Here is a 12807-nt window from a genome sequence, read left to right on the forward strand (position 1 = left end):
CATTTTACAAGGATGTACTTTTAGGTATGCAATAAAAAACACAACTGCAAATATCAAATACACATCTGTAACAAACAGAAGAACAAGAATAGAGATAGAAATAAGCCAGGGGGTTAAACTCTACGAAAAAATACTGAAACTATCACATACAGACAATGTTGGTTTTAAGACGTTTAACAACAGATCTCATTGTGCGCTGCGTCACTTTAACCCAATGCATCATGGGAGATGTAGTGCATAAAACGGCGGGGGATCGCTTTTCAGAGCTTCATTGTTTTGTTCACTTGTTCCACGGTCTGACACCGGATTCTGTGGAAAGCTACACGTTAAAAACAAGCTTTATGTTGTATATTTGTTAGAACTGAGCGACTTCACGAGCTAAATCGGGACAAGGAAGTGACGACTTTAACCACTTCTGATTGGTCAGACTGATGACATGTGATTAAGCCCCCAAGAATGATTGGTGGAGACAGTTATAGGGGCGGGACTTTTCCAAAATACAGCTGAAGCTGCGGCTAAATCGCGGTACCGTCATTCTTATCTAAGGAGGAAAACAAAGACGTACATGGATCTTTTAGAATGGAGCATGGAGCCCAACATATGTTCCACATCACAGTGACAATCTTTTTTAAACTGCATTTATTTTCATTAGATCCTCAGCAGTATGAGAAAAAAAATCCTTAGAAGTGCTATTTTAATCTTAATTTGCTTTATACATCTCCTCCATCATCCAAAAGGTGCCACAACATGTTAAAAACACCAACAGAACACTATTTTCATCAAACTGGGTCTTTAAGCAGCTTCCCAGTTAACTTTTCACTCATTTCATCAGCGAACCTCAATTTTTTAAGATACAAGCGTTAAGTGCTTCTTACTAATAAAGAATCGGAAAGGAAAGTTTGGCTTGACTTTAGGTTAAACTTGTGTGTGTGTGTTTGTGGGATGTGTGTGTGCTTGTGCGCATACTGCTTCAGAATTTGTTGCAGAGCAATCATAGATGACTGTAAATCCTCTGAAAATATGCCAATGGAACATAAATATTGACCTGTGTGTGTTGTAAAATAAACTTTAAAATAAAGTTTGACTGTACAAGACTAAATTAGATTGAAGAGTTTCAGGCCGAGTCAGCGAGAAAGGTTTTTGTGAACAAACCAAGGGATTAAAGGACGGGATGTTCATGGTGGTGATACAGTGATGTGTGTTTAACACCCATTGTGTTATTTTTTTTGGGGGCTGTGGTAAGCTGGCCTGTGAACCTGTACGGACTGTTTCACAGCATGTCGCTGCTCGCCTGCAGGGTTCTCCCACTCGGCCTTTACCTTTGGCATAGAGAGCCACATCAGTCAGTCCAACATCAACGGCGCTCTTGTGCCCCCCGCCGCCCTCATCAGCATCATTCAGAAGGGCCTGCAGTACGTGGAAGCAGAAGTCAGCATCAATGAGGTGAGAAACGGGTGTCCCAGTAATGCAGCTCTCCTGCAAGCTTCTGGGCGTTCTTCGTCTCACAAGCTCCTCTTCTCTGCAGGACGGCACGCTGTTTGACGGGCGGCCCATCGAGTCGTTGTCCCTCATCGACGCAGTGATGCCGGATGTCGTTCAGACGAGGCAGCAGGCTTATCGGGACAAAATGGCCCAGCAGCAGGCGGCGGCCTCGGCACCAGCATCAGCAGCAGGAGGCAGCATCACTGGGAACACCAAGAACGGAGAGAACACTGCCAACGGAGAGGAGAACGGAGCGCACGCCTTAGCGAGTGAGTGGCAGAGGACAAGTACAGCCCGGGGCCAGAAGTTAGACGCACGTTTGACTCATTACCGCCCTCAGATAACCACGCAGACCTGATGGAAGTGGACGGGGACGTAGAAATCCCTCAAAACAAGGCCATGGTCCTGAGGGGCCACGAGTCCGAGGTCTTCATCTGCGCCTGGAACCCTGTCAGCGACCTGCTGGCATCGGGGTGAGTCCCACTGATTTGCTTTAACAGCAGCGCACGAGCATAGAGATGAAGACATGTTCACACGTGTGCGCTCGACAGGTCCGGAGACTCCACCGCTCGGATCTGGAACCTGAGTGAGAACAGCACCAGCAGCTCCACACAGCTGGTCCTGAGACACTGCATACGGGAGGGAGGGCAGGATGTCCCGAGCAACAAGGACGTCACCTCACTAGACTGGAATGTGAGCATGCGTACAAACGCTCTCACACACACACACACACCTACTTACATTTCCTACCCAGTTTTTCAGTCGTTTCTCCTAAATATTAGCTCTGATCACCTGTGTTTATCTTCCCCAGCTGTGTTTGCGCGTTTATGTGTGTTTGTTACACAAGTAGCTGACAGTGGAGGTTCGAGGTCATGTGATGGTCAGAACTAACAAATTCATCAATTCATTTGATTCTGCATAAAAATTCAACATTTCTTATTTAATCATTTTTAAAGTTTGCTTTCAAAAGAAGTTTTATTTTATAAACAACTGTTTTCACACCGCCGCTGACCTTAACTACAATATGATATAACAGGAATGTTTAAATATAATGTGAAATAATTGATTTTGTACATCAAAAACTTACAGAAAGGTGTTTTTTTGCATAAGAACAAGAAAATGCATTAACAGAATGTTTCAACCATGAACTTTTCAGTATTTTATTTTGAAATTTAACACCAATCCAAACTTATTTTATGTTCTACTTTTGAATTATTATAATTGTTCAAAACAATCTTCATTGCACTGCTTCACAGATTTGTGCCTCATAGAAAAACTGACTTAACGCAGCAGTCTGAATTTGAAGCCTGAAACACGCACACACGCCATTGACCATATCCTCGCGTTTACATAGACGATTCATTGAAAGTGGTCGTTTGAACGCACATTGCTTAAGGGGGTGGGATTGATACATAACAGGGAAGTTTCCTATTCATGTCACATGATCCCAGGTCTTCATCTTTAGCCCGTAGGGCGGTTTAGTGTTTGAAACCCTCCCAGTCCACACTGCTGTAGCTTTCATATAGTGCTTTAGGTGATGCCCATGTTGTGTTTTTGTTTTTGGGGATGTTAAAGTGGAATTTCTCCATATTTGTCCATGTTTCTCTCTGCTCCAAGCTCGGCGAACTCCTTTAGGATCAGTTCTGGTCCTGGATGTGCTCCTGCTGTCAGATCTGGACTGGTTCTGTCAACAGATGGTCACAATTCCCTGAGAAGGGACCAGAACAGGAGTTTTTTTTTATCAGTTGCGGGTCTCAGTTGTTGTTGAGCTTCTTTTTACACGTCAGCTGCTTTGCTCCATAGTGCGAACGAAACTGGGACCTCAAATCTGAGCAAGTTGCCACGGTGACAGTCATCGGCCCTGAATGATATCAAAGCGTGACCAAAAATAAGCTGTAATGACCAGTTCTGTCTTTGTCTCTGGCAGAGTGAGGGCACACTGCTGGCCACCGGCTCCTACGATGGATTTGCCAGAATATGGACAAAAGACGGTGAGAAAGCTTTTTCTGCCACACTTTCTAGGAAACAATCAAATCCTAGGAACTGTTCAACTGTGAGGGACAGCTGCTTATTCATGCTGAGCCTCTCTATAGTTCAAGCTCTGCTGCAAACTGACTTCATTTTCTGCAGCAATGCTGCCACCATGTGTTGCAACTGCAGTATTGTCAAATCCGCTGAAAGGAATATTTACTAGAAATGATCAGCAAAAGCATAAAAATGTACAAAACTTAAATCACTATAAACTACAGAAATGAGAGAAATGAAACATTTATACTCCAAAACGGATCCTAAAACTAAAAACAAGAATATTGATCTCGTGTTTGTGCATCAGGTAATCTGGCCAGCACTCTTGGTCAACACAAAGGACCCATCTTCGCCCTGAAGTGGAACAAAAAAGGAAACTTTATCCTGAGTGCAGGAGTAGATAAGGTAATGCGCCTTCTGTGGCGGCTACAAAAAGCGGCCGCAGCTCCTTCAACAGTCTCACAGGCACTGCTTCTGTCCTGACAGACAACAATCATCTGGGACGCGCACACAGGAGAGGCCAAGCAGCAGTTCCCCTTCCACTCAGGTACAGTGACACGTCCACGCGAGCGCTGCACATGCAGCCCAGCTCGCTGGCTCACGCCCATCTGTGTCCCGCAGCTCCGGCGCTCGACGTGGACTGGCAGAGCAACAACACCTTCGCTTCCTGCAGCACCGACATGTGCATCCACGTCTGCAAGCTGGGCCAGGACCGGCCCATCAAGACATTCCAGGGACACACAGTAAGTGTGTGAGGGACTCCTTTGTGGATTCAACAGCCCCGTTCTTCATGTTCATCCTCCTCTGTCTGCAGAATGAAGTCAATGCAATCAAGTGGGACCCCACGGGGAACCTGTTAGCTTCCTGCTCGGATGACATGACGCTGAAGGTGAGCAGTATCACACCTCTGCAGTGGAGTGTGGCAACTGGCCAATTCTCTGATTGGACCGGTTTAGAGCCTTGGTGATGAACTAAATCAGCACGGCGTGTTTACAGGTGTCTCTAGAGCACTTTTTATTCCCATCAATACTCGAAACCTGTCTGAAGCCGGATCTGAGCTCTAGGGAGGGCGTCAGGTTCATGTGACGTGGCGATGGGTTAGTTCAGGGGCTGACCTGCTGGTCTGTGTTTTGGTCTGCAGATCTGGAGCATGAAGCAGGACTTGTGTGTGCACGACCTGCAGGCGCACAGCAAGGAGATCTACACCATCAAGTGGAGCCCCACTGGGCCCGGAACCAGCAACCCTAGTGCCAACCTCATGCTCGCCAGGTGGGTGTGAGGACGTGCGAGTGTGGACTTCAGTTTTGCGTGTTTGCATTTCTACTAACATCTACAGGTTGGTGTGAGAGTGTGGATCTGCCCACACAGCAGGGGTGGAAGGGTTATTAAGAGTTATTAGATTATCTGGAGCAGTAACTTGGATTTAGAAATATTACCTCTAAACAGCTCAATATTTAGATTTTTCTACAACAGTAAAACCAGCAAGTAATATAATATCCTGTCAATCATGTCAATCGTTCAAAACTAATTGGGTTATTTTCGTTTAAGTTTCCCCTTAGTTAACGCTGTCCTCGGAAACGCAGTTTCATGTGATCACTTTGAATGAAAAGTCTCGGAAAACCAGCGTAAATGCGCGTTCCGGTTTTGTGTTCAAATCTCTGGTATTCACACGTCACTATGCAAGTTTTTAGGCTCGTTATCAGTTTCCACTCATGGCACGTCGAAAGTTAAACCGTGTTCATCTTTGACCAATCAGGGACTCAGAGACTCCTTTTCCATTGACAGAAGTACCGAACGTTTAAAAATGTATCACGAAAGAGAAAGGAATAATTGCGGTTTGTGCCCAAACAGAATTATACGACGTCAAGTCTGTCAGAAGATATTTGATCAGAGATGGGAAAGAAAATGCCTGGAGCCAGATTCATTTGCACCGTGTTGACATTTTGCACCAAGCCTCTTCCAACTGTAGGTGGCAGGCATGCACTAGTAAACAGTAGAAAAAAAAGAAGAATAAGCTCCTCCCTTGTTTGTCCAGTGTGAACACTGTGGGCTAAAAGCATTTAAGATCATTAAAGGTTGTGTTCTCTGTGTCTCTAAGGGAACAATTCATTTAACGAGAGCCTGTTGTGTCTGTAGCTTTAGAGATGATCACTAGTTCCATGCTCGCCATCAACGAAACGCAACGAAACGAAATAAAAGAATCCTCTCTCCCAAAGTTGATTGTCCAAACATAGAGCTATAGAGATGGCATCCCATAGTAAGCTCTGCTCAAGTTGAGCCATATGAAGAGTGAAACCAAACTCAGATTGGCCCCAAGCGTGGTCTTTCTAGGTCTGCTTACAGGCTGTGTCCGATTATCTTGTGGATAATGGCCAGTAGTTGACTTCTGTACAACCCCCCAGGTTTGACAAAGATCTGTCTGCAGATTTCTGGGACATTTGGGACATCAGTCTGACACCAGTGGCTGGGGACTCCCCAGTATTTGAATAATTCTCCTATTGGGATCATGATAACTAACATGGGGTGGTTTCTGTGCCTCCAAGGGAACAATTCATCCCACCACAACAAGGAGAAATATGTTTGACTTCTTCCCCTGAGGGAATGGCGCCGTGAGATCAAACTGTAGCATGTCCCTAGGTTAAGTTAGTGATCATGGTGTTTTGAAGCATGTTATGTAACAAAACAAAGTCTCTCTGGACGTCCAGCCTTTTTGTCATCAGCCTGAATGCGTACTACGCGCACTGCTTGGATTATGAGGTTTGGCTTACTGCCTCTGACAGATGACTGCCCAACAACAGTGACACCTGAAGGAATTATCTCTCTGGATTATTTTTTGGATGGATCTTTCAGGATTTACCTAAACCCTCCACCAATATTCCTTTTGCAGTTGTCTTAACCCCAACATGAATTATTATTCAAAAAGCGTCATATCCAAATCTGCTTCTCAAAGTTGAGAGAACGGCCAGTGTGGGGATTTAACCCCTGACCTTGGCTGTTCTAGCACCATACCCCTTGTGCTTTCTTGTGGGGTCCAGATGACCCCACCCTGACATTGACGTCTTATCCTTACCATGACAAAGTTGGATAAAGGTGGAGAGGATTTCATGTAATCCACAGACACCAGTGAAGATTACAAATCATTGAAGGAAAAAGGTTCAGCACACTGTCTAGTGGGTCTAGATGACCCAACTCCCAATGTTAAAGTGCCTAGGATAGCACAAGAGTTAAAAGATGACAAATAAGCTTCTTTGTTCATAACTTTTTTTTATGGTGTCTTTTTTTCTTCATTTTTCTTGTTTCATTTTTTTAGTGTATTCAGCGCACAGTCTAGTGGGGGTCTAGATGACCCGTTGGGAGTGGGGTCATCTGGACCCCACAGATAGCACAAGGGAAACTGTGACTTGCCGAGCTAAATGGCCTTCACAGTTGCTCATTAACCACAAAGTTTTGTTTGGACGCTCCGTTTAATGCAGCAGCTCTCGTCTCCACAGCGCGTCCTTCGACTCCACGGTCCGGCTCTGGGACGTGGACCGGGGCATCTGCATCCACACGCTGACCAAACACCAGGAGCCTGTCTACAGCGTGGCGTTCAGCCCCGACGGGCGCCACCTGGCGAGCGGCTCCTTTGACAAATGTGTGCACATCTGGAACACCCAGGTAAGGGGTTTGGACCTGGCGGGAGCGCTCTGCAGGTGGCGGAGCAGAACCCCAACTGCATCTGTTGACACGTGTGTGTTTCCCGCAGACGGGGGCGTTGGTCCACAGTTACAGAGGGACAGGGGGCATCTTTGAGGTTTGCTGGAACGCTGCGGGGGACAAAGTGGGGGCCAGCGCGTCGGACGGATCTGTGAGTGTGCTTCAGTCCTTGGTGCTCATTTTTGCCAGTCTCCGCCCTCTACAGGTGTGCGCGTCTCTCCTGCAGGTGTGTGTGTTAGATCTTCGGAAATAGTCCTGCGGTTTGGTGGAAGCCATGGACCGACCATGAATGTGTACATAGCCAACGACTGTCCCTGCGCTCGCCACTGCGGCCCCGCCCACAGGAAGCAGCAGGCCCAGAAACAGGACGGACAGGTGGGGGCATGGATGGTGGCGCCCCCTTTCAAACGCAGACTCTGAGAGAGATGCGGGTGGGGGTGGTGGGGGCAGCTGGAAAAAAAAAGAAGTACCAAAATGCGGTTTTGGGCTCATCGGCGAGATCGCAGACACGGGGGTCTTTGTGCGGACACTTCCATTTCCAGGACGGCACTTAGTTTTTTTAAATTTCAGATCCCTCTCTAGCCTTTTTATATTTTTTATCTTTAGGGGGGTTGGGTGGGCTGTGGGCGGGGCAGAAATACACACACATAAACAACAACTAAGTGGTGTGGCTGGGGGCCTCGCCTTGCTCCGGAGCCCATCCCCCCCCTTGTGTGGTTCTGGACAGTCTGGGGTTGCTCCTGCGCACGCTCACGTGCACAGACCCTGCATCGTGTGCAGGGGGAGGAGCATCTTGAGGTGAGATATTGTCTTTAAAACTGAATTTCTTCCTCCCCTCTGTTGGTGTGCAGCGATCACTGACTTTGTTCCCGGTAAATATTTTTCTATGAGAAGCCCTAGATTTTTAAGAGCATTTTTAATCTGCGCAGAGGCTGCAGCGCGGTTGAGCAACAGACGGCACAGACGGAATATCAAGCCCCACCCCTTCTCAGTAAACCGGAAACCATTGAGTTGCATCTTCATGGCCCCTCCCCCCACGCCCTAGTTATTCATCTTCATCGCACTCGCTGCATGTTATGTGCGATGTCTTTAAATTTAATGACAGCTGTCAAATTAGTTTTTTTTTTTTAAATGTCTTCAAACGAATCAGTCCCCACCTGCAGGGTGGGGGTCGGGGTGGGGTTGGGGTCAGGAGCACCACTAAATCCGTTTCTGCTGACCCCTTCCTTAGCAGTGAAAACAATTGGTTTCAATTGAACAAATAAAGTCTTGCAGATCTAATAATGCAAATGCTGGGGGGGGCTACTGTGGAGCCAGACCTGACCTTTGTTTTAGTCTGGAACAGGAAGAGGGTTTTCACTGAGCCGGCAGCAGTTCTGTAGAAAACCTGACCTCGGGCTCGGGGTGCTGACTCTGCTCAGAGTTGGACCTCGTTGACAGGAACCAAAGACCCATCTGCAGGTTCAGGTTTCAGGTTCTCCAGAATCCTTATGAACTTCAAAATCAGCTAATCATGCTTTAGCTCAGCCTGGCCTAAAACAGCCCCCCCCCCTCCCCAAACATGTTCTTAAATTATTTCTCCCACATCTCTGCTGCCGGGCCTCAGACTTCCTGATTTCCTCCTGGAGTCCCGCCTGGTTTCTGATCCGAGCAGCTGCCTAAAGATGCGAGAAAATGCAGACGCTGAGCCCATCGTCCGGCCATCGACGCCAGCCCATCCTTTTTTGGTTCAGTTCCCCTGCAGCTCAGTTCAACTGTCCTTGTTCAAATCAGATCAGTGGAACTGAAGTCCAGAATAAAGTCTATTTTGATAAGAACTCTTGATTTTTGTGTCTGTCTTTGGGGGAGGGGACATGATGGAATTCCAAATGATGTTCAAACCAAGAGGAGTATTTCCAGCTTCAGAAAGCAGCATTTGATCTTTCAAAACCCTCTTTTGGATAATCATCTCGAAGAAACTCCAGAGCTGAGCCAACCGCCTTCAGCAGTTTCATCTTCTGGTGTTGCCATTTCAGCAGCTGCCTGCAGATGGCGTTTTAGAAACTATGCAGTCTTTCCTCTACAAGAACCAAGGCTTACTCCAAAACCACAATCTGCTGGGTTGTTTCTTAAAACCGTGTCTCCTGTACTTCATTCCTCCAACATTTCCACTTCTTCTGCAATGATAGAAACAGTCTAAATCGTCCTTCAGGCATGTGGTGTCCTCCACAGCCAGATGACGTCCATGATGAGTTCCTGAGACGACAACAGTGCTGGAGTTGAAAAAGAAAAATTCTAAGCATCAGTCCAAAAGAATTGCGCTCTGAACAGCTTGCCGTCTGCCCGGTTTCACAGGAAATCTGCCTCTTCATGACTCCCTCTATTCCTGCTGCGTGTTTCAGGCCTACGTGACACAAGAACGCTGCACAGCTGATCTAAAAATAAGAGTTCTCCAGAAAAGCACCACAATCTCATGATTTATTGATTTTTAAACATTCAAGTTTGCAGTAATCATTTTTACAGCCAAAGCTTTTCTAATGCAGCATCAGAAGGGTGTGTACCTTTCTTTGCACTTCTCACAAATGCTTTTGACAAATGAACATGGTAATCGCATGCTACATACTTACAGGTGCTTAGTGATCCATGAAGAACCCGGGCAGGAGGGTGTGTGGTTTTGTGCAGTTTCCTTTCCCATAGCAGCTCTTTTTTTTTTAGCAGGCCAAAAACATGAAGCATCTTAGCATCAAAACTCTTTCCTTGACTTCAACCAGCTTTTACCTTCACTTCTTAGGTCAGCCATCTTTTATCTGAATCCTATAGGTCACAACAGACTAGTTAAGAAGTTAGTCACGAGAATAGACTTTACTAGTTAGAAGTAGGAATTTATAATTTACTAGTTTGCCATCCATGGACACCAGTGAAGATCCCAAATCATTGAAGAAAAAAATTCAGCGCACTGTTTTGTGGGGTCTAGATGACCCCACTCCCAATGGTAACCCTTGTGCTATCTTAGATGACCCCACCCTTACTTTGACGTGTTCTTCCTACCAAAGGTGGATAAAGGTGGAAAGATTTCATGTAATCCATGGACACTAGTGAAGTTCACAAATCATTGAAGAAAAAAGGTTCAGAGCACTGTCTAGTGGGTCTAGATGACCCAACTCCCAATGTTAAAGTGCCTAGGATAACACAAGGGTTACGGAGCCAATATAACTCAAGGAGTCTAATTGAATGAACCTTTTTGATGTAGTGACACCTGGTTTCATCTTTCAAGGGGACCTCTTCTTGAAATAGGGTTAGATCACTCATGAACAGAACATGTCTGACCTTAGCTGGTTGTTTACAGTATGGCACTTCACTGCGCCAAATCCACGGTGGTGTGGATTTCCTGAAGTCTCTTCTGATCCTCAGTGTTTTCCTCTAAACTGGAGGACTTCTCTCCACGTTTCCCGGTGAGTGCGTTGAGGTGGACTTCAGTGCTGCGCTTGCTCCTCTGCTCTTTTCATGTAATGATGGGCTTGCACTTTAACGTTCTGCGGAAAAAAGCTCCGTCCTGGTTTGTCCTGCAGATGTCCACACCAGCCAGATGTGTGCGCACCTTAGAGTCGACGCTTTTTAGCTGCAGAGGTGAGGCTATCATGGCTTAACGGTCGCCTCGGGTCAGACTGACGCGGTCCCATTAGCTGCAGTGGCGCTCCCTGTCAGGTTCAGTGGGCGTGTCTCCTCACTCAGGCTGTGGAACGGGAAGTAGTGGAACACCTCTGCCAGCGTCTGCAGGACGTCGTAGATCACTGCAAACATGAAGTAGGTGGGCAGCAGCCACGAGAAGCTGAAGGTACAGTTTCCTACCGGCACAGGGATCGGGAGGTGTCTGGATGACACGGAAAAGAAACAGACATCCTGATGGTATTTAAGGACTTCTGGTCAGAGCTGGAAACAAACGAAGGAACTTCAATGTGAAGAGCGTCCTCCTGTACGTCAGGAGATACTCACTGAAAGCGCTGCTCTTTAGATTCTCTTAGCATGATGAAAACAAACAGTCCCACCTCCGTGTTCAGGGAGAACGACACCACCTTGTCCAGCATGACCACGAAGCCCTAGAGAAGAATTTGCATGACTGCCTATACCTTTGATTGTGTGTAAGAACAGGACTGAGTGGCCCCTCCCCCTCATGTTCTAAACAGGAAGTACCTGCAAGCTCCTAGAAGCCTAAATCCTATTGACCATTGTATAATAAACAGTCATTATGTTTGTCAGAATAACTATTCTTGCTCTGCTACCTTTTTTTAAGAACATTTTATTTATTTTTTTAATGTTTTTTTAATGTAGTGAAAGTTATTTAACTTATAAACTGACCAATCAGTCGCCTCAATAAATTAAGTGGTCTTGAGTCGAACAGTCAAAAACATTTGATTTAAGATTTAAGTGTTAACGGTGTGGACTTCTAACAAGCTCACTCCTGATTGGCGAGAGTGGTTGCCATTGATTTGTTGACTCAGACCAATCACATCTGGCTCCAACATGGCGGCATCTGTATAGCGGAAAACATGGGGAGTGAATTGACTTCATTCGGTTGGAGCCAGAAGTAATCCATTTTCTCTGGGTGACGTCACACTCGCTCAGTCCAGTTCTCAAATGCAGTCGTGTACATTTGTGTGTGTGTGTGTGCACGTGTGAGTGTGGGCGTTTGTGTTTTACCCGGGGGTCACATGCAGATACAATGAAGATGAGCCCAAACCCCAGCAGAGATACAGAACCTTTGACAAAACTGGAAAAAAACATTTAAAAAAATTGGTATTATTTTACTCAGAAACAATAAGAGGGACTGTTTTTCTGTCTTTGTTTGGTGGTGGTGGTGGGGGGCGGGGTGTTATTTCACGTATATTAATCTAGATTTAGAAATAGATTCTTACTTTCAACTGTGGCCTGGTTAGGTGTTGGCAAAGTCCTGGTAAATGTCAGCGGTTCAGCCAAATTCATCACAAAAGCTCCAAATGAAAGGGTATATCTGTCAGTTGCAGGTCTTTTTTTAGTTGGAGTTGAATTCAAAAAGTGGAAGCTATAAGAGCTCACAACCCAACTTTTGGGGTCAAATGTACATGGAGTGACTACTTTCCGCATTAGTTTCCTAACTGTTTAAAAAGCTACGGTAAATGCCCCCCCCCCCCCAGTACTATCATACTTGAGTTTACCCCCCCCCCCCCCCACACACACACACCTTCTTGCTGAGCACAAGTGATGGTGCTTTGGGAAGAGCCGCTCCCACACTTCAGTCAGCCCCTGCAGCCTCCACGCCCACAGCGAGCTCACCAACCCGTCCACTGGAAGGAGGAAGAGGAGGAGCAGCATTGGGTCAGAACACCCAATGCTGCAGAACCATCTTTGGGCGGGGGTGAAGGCTAGGACTCACATGTGTGTTTCATGGCAGACCCCATCACCAGAAAGGACACGGTGACGCTGATGGCGATGAACACCTGGATGAGCTCAGCCACCCACCAGTAGCTCTGGTACCGCTGAATGATGATCTGGACCAGAACCACAACCAGAACATCAGCATCGAGGAAGGAAGACTACAGTCACTGAAAAATGTATTTTTGTCAAAGAAATTGGAGTTTTGTTTGAACC

General features: G+C 46.4%; 2 protein-coding genes across 3 annotated transcripts in view; one reads left to right on the top strand and one right to left on the bottom strand.

The window, feature by feature from the left end:
- Positions 1-9020, top strand: part of LOC101173456 (F-box-like/WD repeat-containing protein TBL1XR1) — a 42353-nt gene extending 33333 nt beyond the window's left edge. Inside the window, exons 4-16 of the mRNA XM_004068169.4 lie at positions 1298-1443; positions 1526-1751; positions 1823-1955; positions 2034-2175; positions 3410-3473; positions 3815-3912; positions 3994-4054; positions 4129-4250; positions 4322-4396; positions 4649-4776; positions 6999-7164; positions 7253-7354; positions 7430-9020. Coding sequence (XP_004068217.1) covers positions 1298-1443; positions 1526-1751; positions 1823-1955; positions 2034-2175; positions 3410-3473; positions 3815-3912; positions 3994-4054; positions 4129-4250; positions 4322-4396; positions 4649-4776; positions 6999-7164; positions 7253-7354; positions 7430-7456 — 1490 coding nt within the window. The 3' untranslated portion in view covers positions 7457-9020. The remainder of the gene's footprint in view (positions 1-1297; positions 1444-1525; positions 1752-1822; positions 1956-2033; positions 2176-3409; positions 3474-3814; positions 3913-3993; positions 4055-4128; positions 4251-4321; positions 4397-4648; positions 4777-6998; positions 7165-7252; positions 7355-7429) is intronic.
- A 1262-nt stretch (positions 9021-10282) lies between these two features.
- LOC101158756 overlaps positions 10283-12807 on the bottom strand; it is a 56506-nt gene continuing 53981 nt past the window's right edge. For both annotated transcript variants that reach the window (XM_023954463.1, XM_023954462.1), the window contains 5 exons: positions 12593-12707; positions 12401-12503; positions 11881-11950; positions 11176-11279; positions 10283-11053 (listed from right to left, as the gene is read on the bottom strand). In XM_023954463.1, the coding sequence (XP_023810231.1) occupies positions 10843-11053; positions 11176-11279; positions 11881-11950; positions 12401-12503; positions 12593-12707 (603 nt within the window). In that variant the 3' untranslated portion in view covers positions 10283-10842. The remainder of the gene's footprint in view (positions 11054-11175; positions 11280-11880; positions 11951-12400; positions 12504-12592; positions 12708-12807) is intronic.

Source organism: Oryzias latipes, chromosome 4 (genome assembly GCF_002234675.1).
Source record: "Oryzias latipes chromosome 4, ASM223467v1".
Taxonomy (NCBI): domain Eukaryota; kingdom Metazoa; phylum Chordata; class Actinopteri; order Beloniformes; family Adrianichthyidae; genus Oryzias; species Oryzias latipes.